The 24,208-nt window shown below is 41.9% G+C and overlaps 1 protein-coding gene across 1 annotated transcript in view; it reads right to left on the bottom strand.

Moving 5' to 3' along the window:
* Positions 1-11,178: 11,178 nt before the first annotated feature.
* Moxd1 (monooxygenase DBH like 1) overlaps positions 11,179-24,208 on the bottom strand; it is a 77,667-nt gene continuing 64,637 nt past the window's right edge. The window contains exons 10-12 of the mRNA XM_021653709.2: positions 20,991-21,133; positions 13,712-13,880; positions 11,179-12,675 (exon numbers count right to left, since the gene is read on the bottom strand). Coding sequence (XP_021509384.2) covers positions 12,514-12,675; positions 13,712-13,880; positions 20,991-21,133 — 474 coding nt within the window. The 3' untranslated portion in view covers positions 11,179-12,513. The remainder of the gene's footprint in view (positions 12,676-13,711; positions 13,881-20,990; positions 21,134-24,208) is intronic.

The raw sequence follows: 24,208 nt of genomic DNA, 5'->3' as shown, positions 1-24,208 counted from the left end.
ATGAAAAAAAGATGATTTTTGTTCTTGAAAAAGCAGTTCCACAGGCCATGATAGTCCCTTCCTTTAATCCCAGTACTCTGGAGGCAGAGGCAAGTGAATCTCTGTCAGTTCAAGGCCAGCCAGTTCTACACAGTGACTTCCAGGACAGCCAGAGCTACATAGTTAGAATCTGTCTCATAAAAACAAACAAACAAATAAACAAAAAGTGGTTCCATTAATGCAATTTCAGTACTGCCAAAGCAGCTGGGAAAATTTTCAAGTCCTAAGACTTGCTCTTGGTTTTCAGTTACGACTTTCCATAGTCTGTTGTTAAAATTCCTAAGTTTGAGGTGTTTCTGGGCCACAGGACTTTGAGATGTGGCCCTTCATTGTCACATGAAGGTGGCGCCATCTGCTTCAGCAAGGATCAGAGGTGCCAGGCCAATACAAAGAATCAATGAAATGAAGAGTTGGTTCTTTTAGAAAAGTCAATAAGCCTAATAAACCTTTAGCCAAATAAACTAAAGAGGTGTGGGGGGGGATACACACACAGTTTAAATTAATAAAGTTAGATGTGAAAGGGGGAATATCAGTTGTTATTAGAGAAGCATGATCCAGCAACTGCGAGTAGCTGATGCAGAGACCCACAACCAAACACTAGGCAAAGCCAGGGGAACCAAGAAGAAGAGGAGGAGGAGAAGGAGGAGGAGAAGGATGAGGAGGAGAAAAGATTCTAGGAGCCAGAGGGGTCAAGGACACCACCAGAACACCTGTCGACAGAATCAACTAAGCAGGGCTCATGGGGGCTCAAAGAGACTGAACGGACAATCATGGAGCCTGTAGCAGTCTGACCTATGTCCTCTGCACGTATGTAAAGCTTGGTGTTCTTGTGGGACACGTAGCAGCAGGAGCCAGGACTATCTCTAAATCTTTAGCCCATATTCATATTTGGGACCCTTCTCCTCCTGCTGGGTAGCCTTATCCAGCTTTGAGGTGAGGGCTTATGCCTATTTAATTGTGATTTGTTATGTCATGTTTGGTTGATATCCCTGGAAGTGGATACAGGGAAAAGGGAGGTAGGAAGGTGGTAAATGGTGTAGAGGTAGCTGAAACTGCAGTCAGGATATAATGTTTATAAATAATAATAATAAAAGTAAAAGAAAAGGGAGAAATAACAACAAACAGAAAAATCCAAGAATCGTAAAGACATGCTTTAAAATTCTGTGCTCCATCAAATAGGAAAATCTTTTAAAAATGGATCAATTTCTTGAAATATACATCCTACCAAAGTTAAATCAGGATCAGATAATTACCTTAAACATACCCATAAACACTGGTGAAATAGAAACAAAACAAAACAAAAACAAACAAACAAGCAAACCCAGGGTCAGATGGATTCTGCACAAAATTCTACCAAACCGTTGAGGAACAATTAACAGTAGTAATCCTCAAATTATGCCATAAAATAGAAGAAACATTGCCTAAATCTTTTTATGAGGCCACAATTGCCCTAATACCTAAAACACACAAAGACCCAAAAGAGAAAAGTACAGACTAATCCCATTTATCAATATGGATGCAAAAATTTTTTAATAAAATACCTGCAAACTGAACCCAAGAATACATCAAAAAGATAATCCACCATGATCAAGTAGACATCATTCCAAAGATGCAGAAATGGTCCAAAGACATAAATCAATAAATATAATCTACCATGTAAACAAACTGAAAGACCCCCTCCCCCCCCCAAAAAAAAAAAAACATGATCATCTCATTAGATGCAGAAAAGGCCTGTGGCAAAATCTAAAATCCCTTCATGATATAAATCCTGGAGAGACTAGAGATTCCAGGCACATGTTTCAACATTGTAAAGACAGTTTACAATCAAGCCCACAGCTGACATTAACCTAAAAAGAAAGAAATCTAAACCATTTTCTCTAAAAGAAAGAATAATACAAGTACACCCATTCTCTCCATACCTTATCTGGTTAGTACTTCTAAGTTTTAGCTAGAGCAAAGAAACAATGTATCTTTATTTGTAGATTGTATTATTTTTTTACACAAATGACCCTAAGAACTCCACCAGGCAACTTCTATAGTTGATGATAACTTTCAGCAAAATAGCTGGATACAAAATTAACACATAGAAATTAACAGTCTTCTTATACACAAATGACAAATGGGTCAAGAAAGAAATCATGAAAACAACACCCTTCACAATATCCTCAAAAAAAAAAAATCTTGGGCTAACTCTAAACAAGCAAGTGAAATATTGTATGATTAAAAAAAAAAAACCTTTAAGACATTGAAGAAAGAAATTGAAGAAGAAGATATAAGATGATGGAAAGATCTCCCATGCTCATGAATCCATAGAATTAATATAGTAAAAATGGCCATCCTACCAAAAGCAATCTACAGATTCAACACAATAGCCATCAAAATCCAACACAATTCTTCAGAGAAAATGAAGGGACAATTTTCTGCTTCAAATGGAAACACACACACTCACACACTCACACACACACACACACACACTTGATAAACGATTCTGAATGATAAAAGAACCACTGGAGATATCAACATCCCAGTTCTGTTTGTGCTACAGAGCTATAGTAATACAAACATCACGGTATTGCATAAAAACAGACACGTTAATCAGTGACATTTAGTTGAAATCCCTGATGTTAGTCCAGACACCTATGGATTCCTGATTAATGACCAAGAAGCTAGAAATACATTCTGGACAAAAAGACAGCGTTGTTAGTAAGTGGTGGATGCCTGCATGTAGAAGAATACAAATAGATTCATATCTGTCACCCCGCACAAAACTCAACTCCAAATGAATGAAGGGTCTCAACATAAGGCCAGATATACTGAATCTAATAGAAGAGAAAGTGGGAAATAGCCTTGAACTCCGTGGCATAGGAAAAGATGTTCTGAGTAGAACACCAATAACACAGGCACCGAGAACAATTAATAATTAATTAATAACAATTAATAACCTCGTGAAATTTAACGCTTTGCATATCGAAGAACGCCATTATTTGGACAGGGCAACAGGCTAAAAGAATGGGAAATGATCTGTACAGATTACACAGCTGACAGAGAGTTAATATATAAAATATATAAAGAACTAAAAACCAAGAAAACAACCTGATTTAAAAAAAAAAGGGAGGGGGTACAGAACTAAACAAAGTTCTCAAATCATGAAACACAAATAGCTAAGAAACACTTAAAGAAATTTCAACATCCCTTAGTCATTAGGGCAATTCAAATTAAAACTACTTTGAGATTCATCTTACACCAGTCGGAATGGTCAAGATCGAGGGAACGAGACCAGCTCATGCTGGTACGGCTATGGGTTAAGGGAAACACTCACCAATTCTTGGTAGGCCTACAGACTAGCACAGCCACTATGGTAATCAGTGGAGGAGTTCCCCGGGAAGCTGGGAATTGATCTACCTCAAGACCCAGCTAGCTGTACCACTCTTGAACATATATCCAAAGCACTACAAGGACACTATCTCAACAGCCCATTGCTGTTCTGTTCATAATAGCCAGATTGGAAACAGCCTCCATGGCCATCAGCGGAAGAAAGGATCAGGAAAATGTGGTACATTTTATCATGTCATATTATTCACCTGTTTAGAAAAACAACAACAACAAAAAATTTATGGGAATGGATATAATTAGAAAAAAAAATCATCCTGAGTAAGGTGACCTCGAGCAACAAAGACACATATTGTTTGTATTTTCTTGTACATGGATGCTAGCTTTGAAGCATTTGATATGGATGCTGCTATCTGAATAACCACAGAGGTTAGGTATAATGTAAAGAACTAGGGCAGGAAGCACGGATTTCTCAAGGAAGGGAGATATAGAATATATAGTTAGAGAGAAAGGGGGAGTGGAGACTGAATTGGGAAGATTAAAGGTAAATGGAGAGGATGGGAAGAAGAGGGGAAGAGAGGACATATGGAGAGGAGGAGCTAACACTGGGGGGGGCATTTTGAGGAACCATATGGAAACTGCTACAGTAGACCCTTTTTAAACTATGTATGTATACGAAAGAAATCTAAGTGACACCATCAAATAACAGGGAGACAAAGCCCCAACCAGACATCTCTCACCACCTAGAGAAACCTCCAGTGCCAGGAATGAATTACATCTAATTGAGTTGTTAGCCAAAGGACCCCATGGAAGCCCCTCAGATGACTCAGACTATCGCCAAGGCTATTGTTCGCCTTCCATAAATGGATGGCAAAGTGCTATTGCTAAAGACAACAGTTACAGATCTCATTGAGCATAGAGTTGTCCTGGGGCCTAATACAGCCTTCTCCCTTACGGACGAGTATCCATGTTATTGGAGGGTACCCCACATACTACAAAGGAGAAAGGTATTAACCCTGCTAAAACCCTTGGATCTACAATGGTAATTGCCTGTATGATGCTCTGGTGGAATAGTGGCACCAAGTTGTGGACACAACCAACCACTATCTGATTGGATTATGAATTATGCATGAGATGGAATACACGCCTCACATTGCTAGGGTGGCCAAGAATCGGAGACTAAATTGGTTGTGAGCCTAGGGGAAAACTAAGTACTATTTTTCTGTGAAGTGAAAGCTGCTGGTTCCTTTGGAAACTAAGTTGTGCCATGTGAATTTTGTTCTTGTTATTTTGGCTGCTAGGGGCTTGGTTTTTGCCAGCTGGAATCCTTGTGTGGACCCTGAGTAGGGATGAATAGAGGCTCACAGACAGAGAGACAATGCTTTTGGCATCATTACGCTTCGAAACAGTTAGCGTTGCTTTGCTGGTTTTTGCTGAGAGAAATGCTTCGAAGGACTTTTCATGCTGCTTGGGTGGAGTCTTGGCCCTTCTCCTGAGTGCTACCACCTCCATTGCTGTTTGCTGCTGCTGCTGCTGCAGCTGTGGTTTGATACTTCACTGTTTGACTGGACTGCTGGTATCCTGGCCACTGAGATTGGTATATCCTCAAAGAACCCAATGACCCTAATCAGCAGGAAGTACCTAAAAGAGGTCTACATCCCCTTTCCCTACTAATCTTCTACCTAAGGTTGGAGCATGGGAAGGGAGGTAGAGGCATTTAAGGACATTAAATAAAGTAGGTGTTTGAAAAATATAAGCCTACAGTTCTGCTAAAGAAATATAGCAATAAAATGACTTCTAACAACACTCTGCTATACCCACTGATCCGTGTCATCATCAGGGAAGTTTTCTCCTACCAGAGATGGGAATTAATACAGAAACCCACAACTGGACAGAATGAAGTGAGTGGGACCTTGGAACACTCAGTCCTGAATGGGATGTCTCCTTGAAGCCCCTCCCCCACAGGACCCAGGGAGCTAGGTGGAGGAGAAGGCAGAGAGATTAGGAGAGGGGGTGGATGATAAAACAATGTCTTTGAGACACAGCAGGACCAATGCACATATGAACTCACAGACACTATGGCAGCATGCACGGTGCCTGCACATGTCCAAACCAGATGGTGTCCCTGGGCTGACACGGGGAAGTAGCCATGTGTTCCAGTCCTCAGCCAAGAATATATCTCTAATTAACAACTTCTTGCAAAAGAGTAATCTGTTTCTCCAATGGAATTTCACTAAGTATACAAACCACACTCAAGGCAAGGTCCCATGTCCAGGAGTATGGGACATGAAATATAACCCGCTCTCTCTGTTTAATGTCTCTGTATAATTTCATGTCATTTCAGTTGATCCAGAGTTGAGTCCTTGCCATCTTTTCCTGTACACTTTGGCATATCTACTGTTGTTGTCCTTGTTCAGCTCATGTTTGGGTAGTCATGTTGGTGAAGCTTCGTTGGTGTAACTTCTGACATTACTAGGAGACACGCTCTCACAGAAAACTCCCTGATCCTCTAGCTCTTACAATCTTTTCCACAGTGGTCTCTGAACCATAGAGGTAGGGGTTGTTTGTAGATGTATCCATTTGGACTTGCAAAGCTTCATACGTCTGCATTTAATTGGCTGTGGTTCTCTGTAACAGTCTGTAATAGTAATAGTCTCTGTAATAGCCTCAATCTGTTGCAAAGGGAAGTTGAAGGGTGAGAACTACGCTTATCTGTGGGTATAAGAACAAACACTTAGAAAGCAGTTATGGATTATGCTGGTTTAGTAAAGTCCTCATTGTAGAGTCTTCTCCGTGACTTCCGTAGCCCTGAGTAGCTGGATAGGCTTCCAATACCAGGCTTGTTTTTCCTCTTGTTGAGTAGATCTTAAACCACTTAGAGAACTGTTGGATGTTGCCAAGATATATGTGCACCGTTACATCCCTACTTTTCTTGCCCAGCTGACCATTGTTGTGACCTTCCTTTAATGTAACTACTCTCTCCTCATCTTGCTTGCCTGGTATCTTTCCATATTTTTAGTTATCAGACTTTTAGTTATCTTCCATTTAACTCAGGAAGATTATTTGGAAATATCTGTTTTTCTAGGTAGAGCCTAATTATTGAAGCAAACTTATGAAGCAGTCAAAATTATGAGTAAGGGCATCAATCAAATATGCAAGAGAAAAAAGATTTAAAATGTAAAGCAATCTCCATGAAAAATAAATCATTCAAAAGACAAAAGATCTACTGGTTCAATTTAACTCTCAGGTTTTATTAGCGTCAATAAAAGCAGACTCTTTACAGGAGAGTAAAGAGAGCAAAGGGTACTGTGTTTATTCTTCTCAGAAGCATAAAATATAAGCTGTGAAGAGCCAGTCATTAACTACTCTTAGAAAGTGTTGTCAAATTCCCTTGGACCTGATATTTATGGTTATCATTGGCTTTGTGATTTTTACTTAGCTTCTTTACCCATAGGTTGTAAAAGGATTAGAACTTGAGCCTCCTTTCGTCATTGCAGCTCAGCATGCTGTATGCTGAGTTTTCCTGAAGAAAAACACTCATTTAGAAAAGCAGCCTTAATGTTAAATGAGAAGCAATGAAAACTAACTTTGCAAATTCTAAACTATTATACACAGGCATGCTACTCTGGTGGCAGTGTTTAATGAGCAGCTGGGGAAAGTGGGATAGTTCACGCTTGTTCCCTCTGTAGAGCATCCTTTCCGGTATTGAACTCCTTTCCCAATATCTCTTTATTTTCATATTACATCAACCCTTCTTCAAATCTTGGGGAAACTGGGAAACAAATGATTTCATTAAACGAATCATAGGCAGAGACCACGAAGTCCTCTGAGTATTGTGAATCAAAAGACAAGTAGGGGAACCCTAAGCAAGCAATTCTCGCCAATGGCTACAGCATGGCTTCCTTATGGTGAACCGACTCAGCCACCTCGCTACCAAATGAACCACTGGGAACCCTTTTCCCTAAGTGATAGAAGGCTGATAAAATGCCAAAAGAGAGAACAGGTGGAAGAGTTGTTTCAGATAGATCTCCTGGGATTCGTTTCTTCCACTGTTGAGGAATAATGCATACTTTTAAGCTACAACTTTCTCTTGGGGACGCGGACTACTCAGTGGGTGGAAGCAGTCTTTACAGCGCTGAAACTTTCCAAGCATCTTTAGGCACATTTGTCAACATTTCTTTGGTTTTTGTTGTTGTTGTTGTTGTTGTTCTGTTTGTTTGTTTGTTTGTTGAGACAGGGTTTCTCTGTGTAGTCTTGGCTACCCTGGGCCCACTTTGTAGGCTGTGAAGGAAACTCACAAATATCTGCCTGCCTCTGCCTCCCCAAGTGCCGGGATTACAGGCGTGTGCACCAAACCTGGCTTGTCAACATTTCTTAATATCCCATTCATACCATGTAACTCATGCCAAAGTATATCCTTTTTAAAACATAGTCTTTGTTATTTTCACACATCTACACAATGTATTTAGAGCCTATTTAGATCAGATCAGATCAAAGTCTGCCTCCAGTTTGACCCTGTGACAATTTAACAAAATAATACTAGAAGGTTCTCCCTTCGGGACCAGGAGTGACCCAGTCACAGGTTCTCAAGAAGACCATCCTGTAGCCAGTTCCATCTTTTGTAACAGACCATAAATCTCTACATACTGGTATACCTGTGACATTCTTTGTTAATCCTAGCACTTAGGAGGCAGAGGCACGTGTGAGTTTGAGGCCAGCCCGTTCTACAAAGTGAGCCCAGGACAGACAAGACTACACAGAGAAACTACCTGGAAAAAAAAAAAAGTGAACTCCTTTCTCCTTGTAAATTGTACCACTCTAGCTTTGAAACAACAGCTTATTTAATAATTTGTTAAAACAGAGTGGTAAAGAACCAGTGAGCACAAACAGAAGAGTTATGTTGACTAGACTAGAACTTGTACTTTCCCAGGAAGTTTGGAAGTACCTAAACATTTGTTACAGAAATATAGATATGCTCTGCTCAAAAAGTTGTCTCCCAGACTGTGTTCCTTGACAAATGTTGTCTTTTGACCGTTGGCCCAGCGGCCAGTGAGTCTGGGAGACCTTCCATGGTAGGCAAATTTTCAAGGACTTCGAAGGCGTAATCAGATACTCAGAAATTCTATAGTTGGCATGGAGTACTTTGTAACAATTTTCACCCTTCTTCTTTTCCGCAGAGCATAGCTCTCATGTGAGCATTAACAGATTCTTCCCTGAGTCAATTTGCTTAAGGATTATCTGCTCATTGGGCATCAATTTGACTCTGTTGGGATTTGGACTGCCAATCAAGATCACAATCAGTTTAGTGATTCAAAGCATCTTTGGGAAAATTAATGATGAAGAAGGCTGTTCCTAAAGCTACTTTCATTCAATTTAAAGGATTCACATCTGTTCCAAATCTACCCATTTTCAAAAATAACCTTTGGGTGGTAAGTTTCGATTCACTAAGTTATAAGCCTCATTACAAGGCTCTTGTCATCGTGGTGCAGAGGCTGCCTAATTTTGTTCAATTTTTTATATCAACAGCCATTGAGAGCCTACAGCTAAGTAGGCACTTAACACAATTAACAATCATAACAACTATTTGTTTGGATTCTATTTTGCAAAATATAGAATTGATATGGTCTGGTGGTTCTTCCTAGAACTCAAAAACCTTTGAATTGCCAGACTAGATAAAAATCAATTTTTTTTGCTAGTACATATACTGCATCCAGGATGTCTTTCCATCTTGGAATCATCACTGTCTAGGTACCAGAGACTATATTGCCAGTCTTTACATTAGAATGAAGACACATGACTAATTTTAACGATTAGAGTGCAAGTGGGGTGACGTCTGGCCCCTCTTTGTAGTCTTTCTCCAGCATCAGCTAGATGCAGAGAATCCTTGGGTGCTAAGGATGATGAAAGCATAGGACTCTTGGGTTCTTGGCTCTCTACAGGAAGGAAAGGGACTCACAGAATGGGCCATGCCCTTTAAACTGCTAAATACAAAATAACCTTTCTGCAACTAAAACAGTAATATTTTTAATTTGCTCCAAATTGTAATGTCTCCTAGCATTTCTATCAACTTCTAAATATATACCTTGATGGACATATACTAGAAGCATGTACATCTGAAAATCATACATTTTCTCGGAGTCACCATATTTTCTATTTTTTTTCCCTAGTGTATCGAACTGCCACACATTAGGTTTACAGCCAGAGGGAAGCCTTTGTGTGTTTATTTTGTAATGATTCCCAGCTGTAATTCTTCCTTGATTTTTGTTTTTGGGATTATTTCTCTTTCCTGATTACTTGCCCTAACCCTCCCTTTTTAGATGTTAAAACTGGTAACTCATTCATTTAGTGACAAGTGGAAAACCTGGAGGCCAGAGTCATCTCTCCTACTTGCTTGTACATCTAGCACAAAGGCCAGAAACAGCACTGAGTCTGACTCGGTGCACTGCATAACCTCTTCCTTTGTTACCCCCAACGGTAGGGACACTATGCAGGGCAGAGGCCCCTTCCCTGTGTGTGCCTTGGTTGAGTCAACATTTACTGTGCTGCTCTTTACTTTGTATTTGGAACTTCCCATTCAGAAATACTTCCAAACAAAAACAATTACAAGAAGAATAAAATGAACCCCTGAACCCTTAATCCTAGCACCACAACTGTTACCCTTTTATCACACTTAAAACACTTGCCTTCTCTGTAAATAAATAGTTAGATGTCAAAAATCTTTGAGGAAAAGTTAAGGACAACTACAGATACTCACCAAAATTCATGGAAATGCACACAATTATTCCCCTAAGTCCTCTTATACTGAATCAGTTGTAGAGAGATACCCAGAGGTATGAGAATTTTTTATAAGAAAGTTAGATGACGGTCACCACACAGAAAAGCAGAAATAGCCTTTATGCACTGTATGACATGATTATTTCTGCTCCAAATGTTCTTCCGTTGGTCTCTGCAGCCATTAGCATTAGGAGCAGGTCGGTGCTGTTGTCTATTTGCCCCAGGCTGAGTGTAGCAGTCTTATCATTGCTGGGATCCCACCTAGACTTTTCCAGAAAAGTCTGACCATTCAAGGTCCCCTCCACCATGATGAATTCTGATCTTCATGTCTCCCCCACATGCCCTGCAGCTGAAGATCAAAACAGAGGTCCCCTCATCTGTTTGGCTTCTGACAACCTTAGGAAGCAGCTTGTGTTGGCTTAGCCCAAGGCAGCATCATGAAGACCACGGAAAAGAAGCGAGAACAGTTTAAGGAGGACTACTTAGCACCAAATCAAACAGCTTAGAACATAGTAAGTACTGCGCAGAATTCTCGCTACCTAATCTCCCCAGTCCCAGCATACATGTGATTCCTCAAAGCCGTGTATAGGCATAGGAAACCCGAGGGGAACGTCAGGTGCAACCTGGTGCCCAGCAATGCCAGCAGAAAGAGGTCTCGTGGGCTGGCTCCTGACATGCTTCCCTTGTGATTGCTGTGCTCACCTTCCCTACTAAGCAAGAACAATGGCAATGGATATAGTACTGACTTGTTTCCAATGCAAACCATTTGGTTTCGGTACCTCAGGCCCAGAAATCCTGAAGTAAAAGTAAACATGAGATTTCAGACAGGAGGTATCCAGGTGATCTTATTTCTCATGCAAAAATTCTAATGAAAAAAATATCATAGAATCTAATATAAACCATTCACACAAATGAAAGTGAGTGTGATACCACTTTCATTTGTGTGAATGAACCACAAGATACAACAAGATACATGTATACCACAAAATACATCACTATTTTTTCAAATGTAAAAATTCTTTGAGTCAAGGAGCAAACAATCTAAAATATATTTATTTAAATGACAATATAACGTTTATAAGACAGAAAGGGCTTAAAGTGGAAAAAGCAGTTTTCCAGCTGATTTTATTGATAGCAGTATACAATCACTTGATTCTTTCATGGACCATATAAGATACAACACAAAAAGTTTACTTTTTAAAAAAATTTTTGACACATGCTTTTATTATATGTAAGTGTGAGACATACATTGTATTTCAGACAGCATGAAGTACTTCATTTTAGTCGTCCACTTACCAACTTATTTATTCACCAGTATTATTTGTTTCCTTTCATAACTTAGTGCCAATTAAGGTTCTAGAATACATCCAGCTTAATGGATGAATACAGGACGTATAACAAGATTTAACTGGGTAATACGAAAAGGACCAAAAGAATGATAAGATCTTCAATTGGTGGCAACTTTATATTGTTTATTAACTAATACAAAAATAAATCTATCGTAGGAAATATGACTCAGAATGAGCCGGTGTGAAATGCCCAGTGGTGAGGAAGCTCGCAGGCCCCATGGCCTCCGGCCAGCTCACACTCTCCTCCCTGCTTTGGAATCTCATCTCCTGGAGAAGCCCTCAGGGAAAGAGGTTTGCTGCTGTCTGTATTTTCTTCTTAGTCTGCAACCAACCACCTCTATCTCCACACTTACCAAAATCTCATTCTTTTAGAAGAGTTACAGAGATTAAGAAAAAGATTCAGCCGAGCAGGGCTGCAGAGACAAGGAGGTACTTTGATGTGGGTTTGGGTATCAACAGACTCAGACAATCAAGAAAACAAAAGAGGTACCACTACAAAGCATTGAGGTCAGAGGGCCATGAAGAAGTCATAGAAAACACAGGGACTGGAAAATGTAAAAAAAAAAAAAAAAAAGGATTGTGCTCACAGCTCACACTTGCACTTTACACCTAGGAAGGAAGATGAGTAGACTAGAGTGAGAGTAATTCCTTTGGTGTTGGTAAAGTACACTTTTTTGTGAAGAGAAGGATGGGGGTCAGGTTGAACAATGGGGGTTGCAATAACATGGAATGTAAAAACAAATTAAAGATTCTTCTTTACTGAACTTTCAAAGTGGTTACATCAGGTCCCTTTTATTCTACTATTCATATTCACAGAGCATTGACTTCTATGAGGAAACTCCGGAAAGCCCAGTGGCATCGCTCAGGCAGCCCGGAGAAGAAAATGGAAGGATTGTGCCCAATCAAAGTGTCCAGGCTCCTCACACTCATCTTTTCAGGCCCAACGTGAACACGGTCTTCAACCTGGGTTTAAAGGACAGTGTCAGATTCCAGACTCCAGTGTCACCATGGACAGCAGTCATCAGCCCTGGGTGCTCAGCATGCTTCCAAGAAGCAGAGAGCACGCCAGCAACCTGAGAGAGGAAATGCCAAGCAGGGGAGAGGCAGCTGATATCCTGCACACCAGAGGTTCTGCTTTGTAAGGCCTTAGGATATCAGGAGGCAGCGCTGTCATCCCTTGAATCTGAAAGAGAAAAAGGCAGTTCTTGTGAGCAGCTGTTTAAGAACAAGGCTGTGGCCTAGCTCACTTAGTGGTTTGAATGAGAATGACCCCCATAGCTCATATACTTGAATACTTGGTCTCTGGCTGGTGGAACTATTTAGGAAGGGTTAGAAGGTGTGGCTTTGCTGGAGCATGTGTGTCACTGGGAGCAGAATTTGAGGTCTGTTAGTGCTCTCTCTCTCTCTATCTCTCTCTGCTTCCTACTCCTGCCTAGATACGAATGTTGGCTCTCAGCTACTGCTCCTGCTCCAGCACCATGCCTGCCTGCTGCCAGGTTCCCCACCACGATGGCCATGGAGTCACCCTCTGAAACAGTAAGACCCCAATAAGCTCTTCCTTCTGCATCAGTGGTTCTCAGCCTTCTATTGCTTTGACCCTTCAATATAGTTCCTCAAGTTGTGGTGACCCCCACCCATAAAATTATGCCGTTGCTACTTCATAACTGAAATTTTGATACTGTCATGAATCATAAAGTCAAGATCTGATATATGCAGGACATCCAAAGGGACCTCGACTCACAGGTTAAGAACCGCTGCCCTGGGTTGATGTCACCCCAGTGTCTTAACATGGCAATAAGCCAGCTAAGACACTTGCCTAGCCACCTCTGCCTCTGCTAGAGACAGGGGGGTAGGCTGCACTTGGTGAAGAGGCTGAGCATCGGAGGAGGCAGAAACGCTAGCCCTGGCAGGGAGAAGTGGAGTAAACGGACTAGGCATGCCTCGGAGAAAGCTCTAAGCAGGTCCCCGTGCTTTCTAAAGCCACCCTATGAATCACCACTTCACCATTTTCAGAATAAATGTCTTTCTTCAAGGGGAGTTCTCAGGGATCAGGGGTTGTCCATCATCTCAAATGATCACCGAACAAATTCCACAATCAAACATGGAAGGACACCCGCATGACTGACACACAGATGGCTGCCTGAAGCTTAGGCTTTGCTCTTTGCGGTCAAGGGGAATGGGGACAAGCAGGTTCCCAGAGGCGAACAAGCTGGACTCACCGACCACTCTGCGTTGTCGGTCTTGGAACATCTCACGTTCACGGGGAGGCTGAGGACTAGCTTGTTGAAGGAGAGCCCTTCTTTCTTAGTCCATTTAAACTTGTTCATCGCATCCATGAAAGAGAGGTTTCTGTACTGCTTAGGGCTTTTGATAATGAAAGGCCATGTCCTGAAATTAAATAATCACAATTATTGCATTCAGTACATTACATTACAGTACATTTCCTGTAATTTTCATCATTTTTAGCATAGACTTCATGCATGCTCATTTTTTACATATAAAAATAATCCCACATAAAACATCCAGAGACACAGTTGCTACTAGAAATCCACTCCAAATAAAGAATAATTTTTTTTCTTTTACATTTACTTGTTTTATGTGTATGGGTGTTTTGGCTTCATATATGTAGGTGAGCCACATGCATGCCTCGTGTCAAGGGAGGTCAGAAATTGGGGTCGAATTCCTGAGAACCGGGGAGTCATGGATGGTGGTGAGCGGCCATTTAGGTGCTGAGAAGTGAGCCTGGGTTCTCTGAAAGAACAAGTGCTCTTAAGTGCTGAATGGTCTCTCCAGTGAACAAATAAGGAAGCTTTTAAAATAGTGATTCATCTTATTTAGATGAAAATGGGTATTACTTTTTACTGTTTCAGGTGATATCATAGATCATTATTTATATTTTCCAGTTCCACACATTGATCCAATTTTGTTGCTATGTTTTGCTTTGTTTTGTTTTCAGAGAGATTCTTTTTGCTCAAGTTCTCTTTATTCTTGAGGATTTCACACACATGTACAACAAAATATTATCATATATGTGCCATTTTGCCTCTCCACCCCGCCCAACACAGCACCTCCTGACTTCCTACCTTTTTCTTTCCTTTTTTTTAACTTTTTTTAATTTTTATTAATTACACTTTATTCATTTTGTATCCCCCATAAGCCCCTCCCTCCTCCCCTCCTGATCCTACCCTCCCTCCCCCTTCTTCACACATGCCCCTCCCCAAGTCCACTGATAGGGGAGGTTCTCTTCTCCTTCCTTCTGATCTTAGTCTATGAGATCACATCAGGAGTGGCTGCATTGTCATCTTCTGTGGCCTGGTAAGGCTGCTCCCCCCTCAGGGGGAGGTGATCAAAGAGCAGGCCAATCAGTTTATGTCAGAGGCAGTCTGACATAATAACCCACTAAGTCCGTGCAGAGGTGGGGTGCATCCACCAGAGCAAAGGAATCAATCCTGAAAGTGGTTATCAACTTCTGGCAAATTATTTTGCTTCAGAATGCTTTCCCAGGGTTAGGGAATTTCAGTTAACATTATAACATAAGTGGTGAGTATTAATGTCTGAACAGGACACCACCATTAATGGTAGGTTCTCGAAAGTTACTCTAGCAGGTATAACATTCAGAGTGTCCAGTGGCAATGCCTCCCCAGCAAGCTGACCAGCTCTGGTAGCTTGAGAGAACCAACACCAAAGATTTTGTTTTGAATCAGTGGCTTAAAGTTTGCACTGACACCGTATGTGGAGGCCTCTGACCATAACCCTAGCACCTAAGAGACAGGCAGGTGCGGACAATGTTCAGGGCCAACCTTCGCTACACAGTGCATTCAAGACTAGCCTGGGCTACATGGGCCCCTGTCTCAAAAACATGTACTGAGAAAATTATACTTCACACCCAACATACTCTGCTTTCATGGATACCCTGAAAAGAAAGAGCTGGAAAGACATATGTCTAAATGCCAAAGGAAGAAGAGGATGATACACACAGGATCTGAGCCAGCTTGAAAGGCTCCTTTCAATGCTGTACATTACTGATTTCTAGAAAAGGAGGAGTATAAACTATTTACAAATCCAAAGCTTTACATTAACTAATTCACCGCTGTTACACCAGTGACCAATGGTGTCAGACTCTGTGACCGCCCCAAAGGATGCTGGGTGGCCACCAGTAATCGCAGACAGTGTCCCCCAGACGCTGAACCCACAGTTCACATACTGGGTCCTGACCCCATGTTCTTTTTTTATCACCACTTTCTGTCTCACCTCAGCAGCCCTCTCGGGAACGCGGGTTGTTATCTTTTTAAACAAGATAGACAAAATTTCTGAATCTGAGAGGAAGGGCTATGAAAGTCATATTTTCATGTCAAAATTGAAAATTGTTTTTTTTTCTCTATCTTTCTAAGTGAAAAGATGAGAAAAGTGGGAACTATTTGAACGGGCTTCTATTCCTCAGCCCTCACCCCCCAACCCTCTGGTTAAAGTCAACATATCTGTGCGCAGTCTTGAACGCATTATGTCACACAGTCTTTAAAGTTCAGTACTGTAACTTGGAAGCAATCTGCATCACATTACATTAAGTATATCATGTAGCTTCCTAAAATCAATAGCACTTTCTAACCAAACTGTGGTGATGTATGTCCCAGAATTGCTGTAGAGCAAACTTTGACAGGAAAGACCCCTATTAAATTTGCATATTCTGCCATTTAAAAGTTGTTGCTAGTTTTGTTGCATGTAATATATACTTATAATTGATATTAAAATAACATTTTATTTTAAATAGATAAGGTGTCCATAATGAAAAAAGAAAAATATACTTTGTAAATGGAAATACAGTAGGTACAGAGACGGGCCATGGGAAGTATCTGCCTGCAATCCCAGGAACTCCCACAAGGGGGCACCTGAACACTTACTAAGGTATTGGCGTGATTAATGTGGTAAATGGGCAGCTTTGCTGGCCAAAGGGAACACTGTAAGCATTCTGCAGAGATGACTCCAGAAGCTTTGATTCTATAATAAGCCATTAATTAATATTTATGGAGATTTCACAGCAAAAAAAGGTGAAAGCTGTAACTTCATGAGTTGGCAAGGCAGGGAGACAAGCAAACAGAACGGCTCACAGATTGGAGAATTTGCCTCAACACTGGGAACTAAAACTACAGTCTCTCTCCTCTCTCCTCTCTCGATTTCCCACTCTCTCTCCCCACCTCTCTCTCTCTCTCTCTCTCTCTCTCTCTCTCTCTCTCTCTCTCTCTCTTTCTGCCTCTCTGACTTATACTTTGTCTCTTTCTAGAGCTGGTAATAAACTTCCTTTTTGTCACCCTAGCCTTTCCAGCTTCTCTAAGACCACAGATCAAATTATTCCCTGGAGGCCTAAGGAGAGAAGCCTTGCAAAAGCAAATATGCTAATTATTGATTTGAAAAAGACTAAGCTTTCCACCAGAAACAGACAACCTTAAAGGAACAAGTACAAGCCAGGCTCGGTGGCTCACGCTTATAATCCCAGCACTTGGGAGGCAGAGGTAGGAGGAGCTCTGAGGTCCTGGCCCATCTGGTATACAGTGCAAGCCAGGGCTACACGAAGAACCCCCATCTTGAAAAAGAAAACAAACAAACAAAGCAAAAAACAAACAGAAAAAAGTAACAAGTGCCCCTACTATTACTGGGGGGGGGGGGGGGAATCCAGTTAGAAGCATTGAGAGAATTACAGAAACTAAATAGTACATTTCCACACATCTGGCCACTGGGTGTGTTACCCAGACACACATGAAAACAAACAAACAAAAAAGATAATCTCGATAATCACTGTAGTTGATCCGAACAAACTGTATTAATGTTATATTTAACTACTGACGGAAAATTTCTCTGCACAAATCCAATTTAAACTCTGAGATACACTTTTCCTATAAGAGCAAAATTTACTGCAACACACGATGATAGAGCATATTTTAATTTCCTCTGCAAAAAGAAACAATTTTGTTTGTAAATTCAGCTCCTTCGGTGAAGCATTTAAAAGGTAATGGCTTTAGACACGCCTCTCCTGCTCCATGTAATGTAAACCAGATGGCAGAGAACAACCTGTCTCTGTAAGTTGTTAGGCTTCTTATTTGCATGGAACCGCGCTGCTGTTTCAAGGGTCTCACCGCTAGAGTCACTCTCGGGAGCAGGAGGAGGTGTGGGAAAGGAAGGAGAGCGGTTACCCCAGGCCACGAAGCGGTGCCAGGGCCATGCAGCCGAATGAATAGCCCTACAGATCCCGCCGTGCACACAGGCGTAGGGTCAAAAATTAGAAAAGCAAACACGATGCTCATTAATGGACTCTCACCCCTGGCCACGAGGAGTAACTGACGCCGACTTACTGTGGAACAACGCGCCAGCGCTCCTGAGCAGAGCTGCACAGAGGGTTAGGAGACTGGAAGATAGGCAGGAGGAAACTCCGGCCCCGAAGGAAACGAACACGTGTCCTATTTGAACAGCCTGCTGAGCCTGGAGCTCTGCCTGTCGGCACTCCTAAGATAACAGCGCAAAAGGAGAATTCCCAAGCAATACAGTCACAATCTCAATGAATTCAAGAGACAAAAAAAAAAAAAAAAAAAAAAAAATCAGAGTTAGGGGCGTCTGAGACACTAGGAGTTGCAAAGCAGAATACTGCAGGGGGTGGTACACGAGAGCTCTCTATGTCTGTGCTGGGGGAAACTAAGGATGTGCCTGAGTGATGAGCCAACTAGACTCAGGATGAGATCGCACAGGGATGGGCCAAGAGTGACTGGGGAACTGTTTGAAAACAAACAATTCCGAGAGCTCACAGAGATTACCATCTCTCTTCGTGTCCCAGCTAGCCGAGTGGAGCGTCTCTGGCGATCGCACAGGTATTCGGCATCGCCCCATGTGTTCCAGCTCAGAGGCCTGTGAATGGTCTCAACAGGCACACTTAAATTTAAATTATGCCTCAAGCGATTGACCTAAAGGGTCAACACAACTGCCGGAAGCAGGTCACCAAGAAGAAAACAAAGCCAAGATGGACACCATGCAGTCACCTTCACAACCCGATTCTTAATGAAGGACGGTGGGAAAACGGCCCCGTGAGGTCTCCTAATCCAATTCACACTCCACAAAACGACTGGAAGGAACACAGATGGGGTCTCTCAGACAGACAGAAGGCTACAGAGTGGCAAGAGACTGGACAACCCTGCCCAGTGCTGGCATGGTCCTCCATGGAAGTGATATAACCCACCAGAGAGAAGTCAAGGCAGGCACAGGTCACATATTCAAGCAGGGGGCATCCAATCCCACCCCACAACTTCTCAAAACATGAAAACACGTGTGCAGAAGATGAGTCACCTGACCCCCAGCTGTGGCGGGTCAAGAAGAAAGCCTAGGTTCAAATATGTCTGATGAGGTTTTGGAAAGATGCCCTCAGAATAAGCAAAGAAATGAGATGGGAGTCTCGTGAAACCACACGGGTAAAGAGAATCACGTAGTCTGGGAAAGAGGATTGGAGAGATCGCTCAGTGGTTGAGGATAATATATTGCTCTTCCAGAGGACCCCAGTTCAAGTCCCAGTATCCAAGTCTAACAGGTCACAACCAGCTGAAACCCCAGCTCCAAGGGACACCTGAAACCTCTGACCTGTGTGACCATCTCACTCCTGTGCACATAACCTCCTCCCCATACATAATTTAAAATAATTAAAACAAATCTTCAAATAAAATACAGGAAAACTGAGCTTAGAAGAAAGTAGGAAGAAAGGACACAAATTCTTAGCATCTCCTGTAGCGTATCCTTGACATGAGACCATGCCTCTGTCCCGAGACCACTCACTGAACTCATGTTCTTCTTTCTCCTCCCTCAGATGCGCTCAGCCGACGGGCCATTCAGGGGCTCTTTTCCCAGAGACATCTGAATGAAAAACCACTTCCCTTGTCAAAACTGGCGCCACTACCCAGGCCTACGGTGCTCGTGGCTGTCAGTGGACAATCACAGTAAATTCCTGACCTACTACTTTCCCCCATCTTATCCCCCTGCAGTCCTTTTTGGTCACCCTGGCCCAGGGGTTATCAACTTGTAGGTCGCGACCCCTTTGGGGGTTGCATATCAGATATCCTGCTTATCAGATATTTACGTCACGATCCAGACGAGTAGCAAAGTTACAGTAATGATGCAGCAATGAAATAGCTTTATGGTTGGGCTCACCACAACATGAGGAACCATATTAAAGGGTCGCAACATTAGGAAAGTCAAGCACCCCTGCCGGCTTAGCCAAATGGTTTTTGCTCCTGTCCCACGGTGGCTTCGTTTTGTACTGTTCTATAATGGTCTCTGTGGCCCCGTCTCCTGACCTCACCTCTTCACAGTCTCTGCCATTCTTCACTCCAGCCTAGCCAAAGGTATCTTCTTGCTCAAACCCAGCAGGCTCGTGACACACACACACACACACACACACACACACACACACACACGGTTCTCTTTTCTCTCTGCCTACTTGTCTATCTTCCCATTGCTGGCTTCTCAGACTGCAGGTCCCTGCTCAAATATCACCTTCTCAGAAAGGTGATACTTCTGCTAGCAAGTGATAATCCTGCCCTTCTTTCTTTTCACTGTTTTATAACACTGACAACTATTTCACATTTAAGGTCCATGTATTTGTCTGTTATATCACCCAAAGCTCTAGAATATAACCTTAAGAGGAAAAGAGTAGTCTCCACATCTAATCCTACTCGTTTCTGTGATACGCAGCCGTACCGTGTTTACAGGGCAGGCCTGAATCTGCTGCCTTTATGACCGATCACCTTCTTCTTCCCTGCCCATGAAGGCACACAACCAGAATCCTAGCACCTGGGAGGCGGAGACAGGAGGATCACAGATTTGGGGGCAACACACACTCTACAGGAAGGCCACACCCAAGGCAAAAAAGGCTACCTACGTGGTTGACTTCTGGCTACTGGCTGGAAACTTAAAATGGGTAGCAGTATCCTAGACGGCTATAAAACTTTCTCTAAATGATCAGAAGGCTCAGCCTGCCCAGGCACTACTGTTGATGTGCCCTGTGCTGACTTACCACTCGCTTTGTGTCGTCAAGTCTGTGACCTGGGCGTGCCCTATGAAGGCAGCACCACAGAAGCAACCCCGGTAAAATGTCTGGCACAGCCATTCTACAGAGCTCCTCCAGGAGAGCTGCCTTCAGGGACATCAGTGCAACTGGTTATGTGTTCTGTGTGGCTACCCAGAGAGGCCTCTGGGAGCTTGGATTGCCTGATGGTTGCCTGTTCCTTTGTCCATTTCCCTTTGTGTCTTTTTCTTGCAATAACTTCACCCACAAGAACAGTCATGGGCCGAATGCTATAGGTCTCCCTAGAAATCACTGATCCCAAGGGTGTTTTGGAGGACCTTGGACACAGCAACCAAGATTACTTGGTCTCCCGAGTTCCAAGCAACCAGCAGCACATGAAGTCACCCATATTACGAGGACTGCCTCAGTGTGAAGACAAGACCGGCTCCTGGGAGCCTACTCACGTGACAGGTCTGTAGATCTCCTTCACCCCGATGAACTGCAGCTGCTCCATGATGTCCGGGATGCTAGCACACCGAGTCAGGTTGATTCTCGGGTAGTAGAGAAGGTACGAGAGACACATTTCGTTCCTGGTGCTCAGTCCTCCCTGAAAACGGAGATGGGTTATTTTGCAAAGTTCTGCCAGCTCTCACACACAGAACACAAGGGCAAGCGCGTCACGCCGATCTGCCCGGTTCTGAAACACATTTGATCTTTTTCATGTGCAATGCTTGCTGTCATTATCTCCTTAGTAATGAGGGTCAAATCCCTGCCCTGGGGTTGCTGGAGGAACCACTACCACCACTCTCTTGACCGAGCTTGTTGTTAAACAGTTTTAATACCGGGTCTCGCTAAGTCCCTGGGGTTGCCCTTCAACTCACAATTCTTTCCCCTCTGCCTCCTAAGTAGCTGGCTTGAAATTTATTAATTTAAAGGACTCTTCACCTTCAAAAAATATACCGAAACATCGAGTTAAGTTCATTTCTGTCTCTTTAAACGATGCCTTTCTGAGATAACCCACTGAAGCCCTTTATGCGTTCTGCTGATCTGGGGTGAGCGTGTGCCACGGTAGACATTCCGGAGGTTCCTGGAGATGTTTGCATGTCACAAATCACTTTAACGGAAATATTCAGGGTTGTGAGGGAGAGAGAGGCTCTTACGGAGACCAAACTGTTTTTGAATTTCTTACCCTCTCGCCTCTGCCTCCCACGTAATGCCGGAGTGTTTTCTTAGCTGATCCGAGTTTTTTATGATATTATCTTTATATATAAATGTCAGCAGCTGTGTGCCGCAGTGGCGAAAGGCAACACATTTTAGATAGAAGCAGGCGATATTCCACCATATTTTAATCAAAGCTTCAACTCTGAATTATCTGGAGTGGCTCCAACATTTTCCATTGACCAGTTTTCAACCAAAATTTATTACAGAAACAGTGAACTATGATTTCTACTCAAGAAAAAGAAGCCAATGGTTACAAATCACGAGAAGATACAGATGTTAGGTTTAGCAAAGGCTGCAAAAGTCAAGTAATTAAAGACAAATACGATCAAAATGAGAGAAGAGTTCAGAAGCGACACTAGAGAGAGAAAACCCAGACAAAGGGGATGTTACATGCTGAATGTGCAAAATGGAGTAAGAAGTGCACAAGAAAAATTCAACAGCACAATTGCTATGACCTAGGGAAGAATTAATGGATTTTAAAACTGGTTCAGAAATAATCTAAACAACAGAGAGTAAAAAATCTTATAAAAAGTCACATTTGGGCTGGAGAGATGGCTCAGTGGTTAAGAGCACAGGCTGCTCTTCCAGGGGTCCTGAGTTCAATTCCCAGTAACTACATGGTGGCTCACAACCATCCATAATGAGAACTGGTGCCCTCTTCTGGCATGCAGGCACACATGAGGCAGAACATTATCCATGATAAAGACACGTTTATATTTTTCTTTTTATGGGCAGTTGATCATGCCAGCACCCTTAAATCAAAAAACCCACAATGCCTCACTTACTTGGATGCCCTGTCAATCCCCAACCAGATTTCAAGATGTAGGGTTTGTAGTTCTGTGGCAGGGATCCTAACTGTGGACCCAAACCACCCAGCATGAGTTACCCAGGCTCTAAAATAAGGCTTGCTTTAGCTCACTTCCCATCGGACTCTCTTCAAGTATCTGATTCTTGACCCTTCACTCTTTCAAGTATATGTCTGTGGCATGTAAACACTAAAACAGCAAAAGCTCTCACAAAAATTAAGGAAGAGGAGAAAATCTTAGTGATGACTAGGTTTATTATTTATTAAAGCATTAATTATTAATAATTAAGAAGTAACCAAAACACCAAATTGTGAAGTTGCTTTAATTTTTTTTTTACTAGAATCACATAAATTATAGAACACCTTAAATAGAAGGTTTTCTTCCTTTTACTTAGTTTTTCCTTTTGGGGTTTTATTGCTATTTTAAAATTTTTTATTGCTGTGCATTCAACTGTAAGAGAGGGAGAGAAAAAAAAAAAACATCCTAAAACTTAAGCCTATCACAAGGCAAAGAAAAAGGCAGTAGCTAGGAATGCCTGGGAACTGCCTTATCCAGGTCAAAGTTACTGGATTAAATAAGGTTATTTAATAAGGTTATTTTCATATAAATGTGTACTTTGAGTATACGATACATGAACATGGCCTCTCTTAATTTCTTTAACTATTATTTACTGTCTCATGCAAATACTTATATTTTTATCTACAACATTCATTATATCCAATGTTGGATTTTATTTCTATATGGCTTATTTTCAATTATTTAACCAAAAGATTGTTTTCTGACATTAAAATGCAATTACTCTTAAGTATAAGTTGTGGGGAGGTTTGGATGTGTTTTACTCACTCACCTTTTCTTCCTTGATATTTATAATTTTTAGTTCAATCTTTCCCAAGAAGGCACAATGAAATTTTGGCCCAACAGCCAACAGAGCCAGTACTAATAAATGTTTCTGCACGCTTTACAACTGTGAACAAATATTTTTAACATCTGATATAACACTGGCTACAGATTTGATCATAGCTAACTTTGACCTGGATAAGGCAGTTCCCAGGCATTCCTAGCTACTGCCTTTTTCTTTGCCTTGTGATAGGCTTAAGTTTTAGGATGTTTTTTTTTTTTTTCTCTCCCTCTCTTACAGAAATCATGGTGTTTTTTTTTTTCCTTCAACCTCATAACATGGAATGGCAGGCTACATTTTCTGACTTAATTCAATTTCATATTCTTTTCCTAAACCCAAACCAGGTATAACAGTAGATGACTATATAAAACGGGATGCAGTGTTTTAATATTTTTCCAAAGGTGCATATTGGCCTGGTTCATGCTTTAGAGTGAAGAGTGTATTCTCTTCAAAAGATGAGCTGGTGGGAGATAACCTCCACTCGTGTTCCTGGAAGAGACTGAGCAAAGTGTGAAGCATCTATTTCTTGCAAGTTTGGTGGAAAAATCTCCAATAAATCTGCTGGGACCAGATTTCTCTTTGGGTCAGAAGCTCTGAGTTCATGTACTTTATTCTTCCCTTTGAAGTCTGGATTTATCTAAGCAAACACCCAAGTAGACCCAAGTAATGTAGAGATGAGTTAATGCCTCGTCTATTTGGTGAGGACAAAGTGAGAGATAAGGGAAACATAGCTTTCCCAAAGAAAGCTAAAGAACCA

The sequence above is a fragment of the Meriones unguiculatus genome, chromosome 20, assembly GCF_030254825.1.
Source record: "Meriones unguiculatus strain TT.TT164.6M chromosome 20, Bangor_MerUng_6.1, whole genome shotgun sequence".
NCBI classification, from domain to species: domain Eukaryota; kingdom Metazoa; phylum Chordata; class Mammalia; order Rodentia; family Muridae; genus Meriones; species Meriones unguiculatus.
This window is presented reverse-complemented; position numbering and strand designations above follow the sequence as displayed.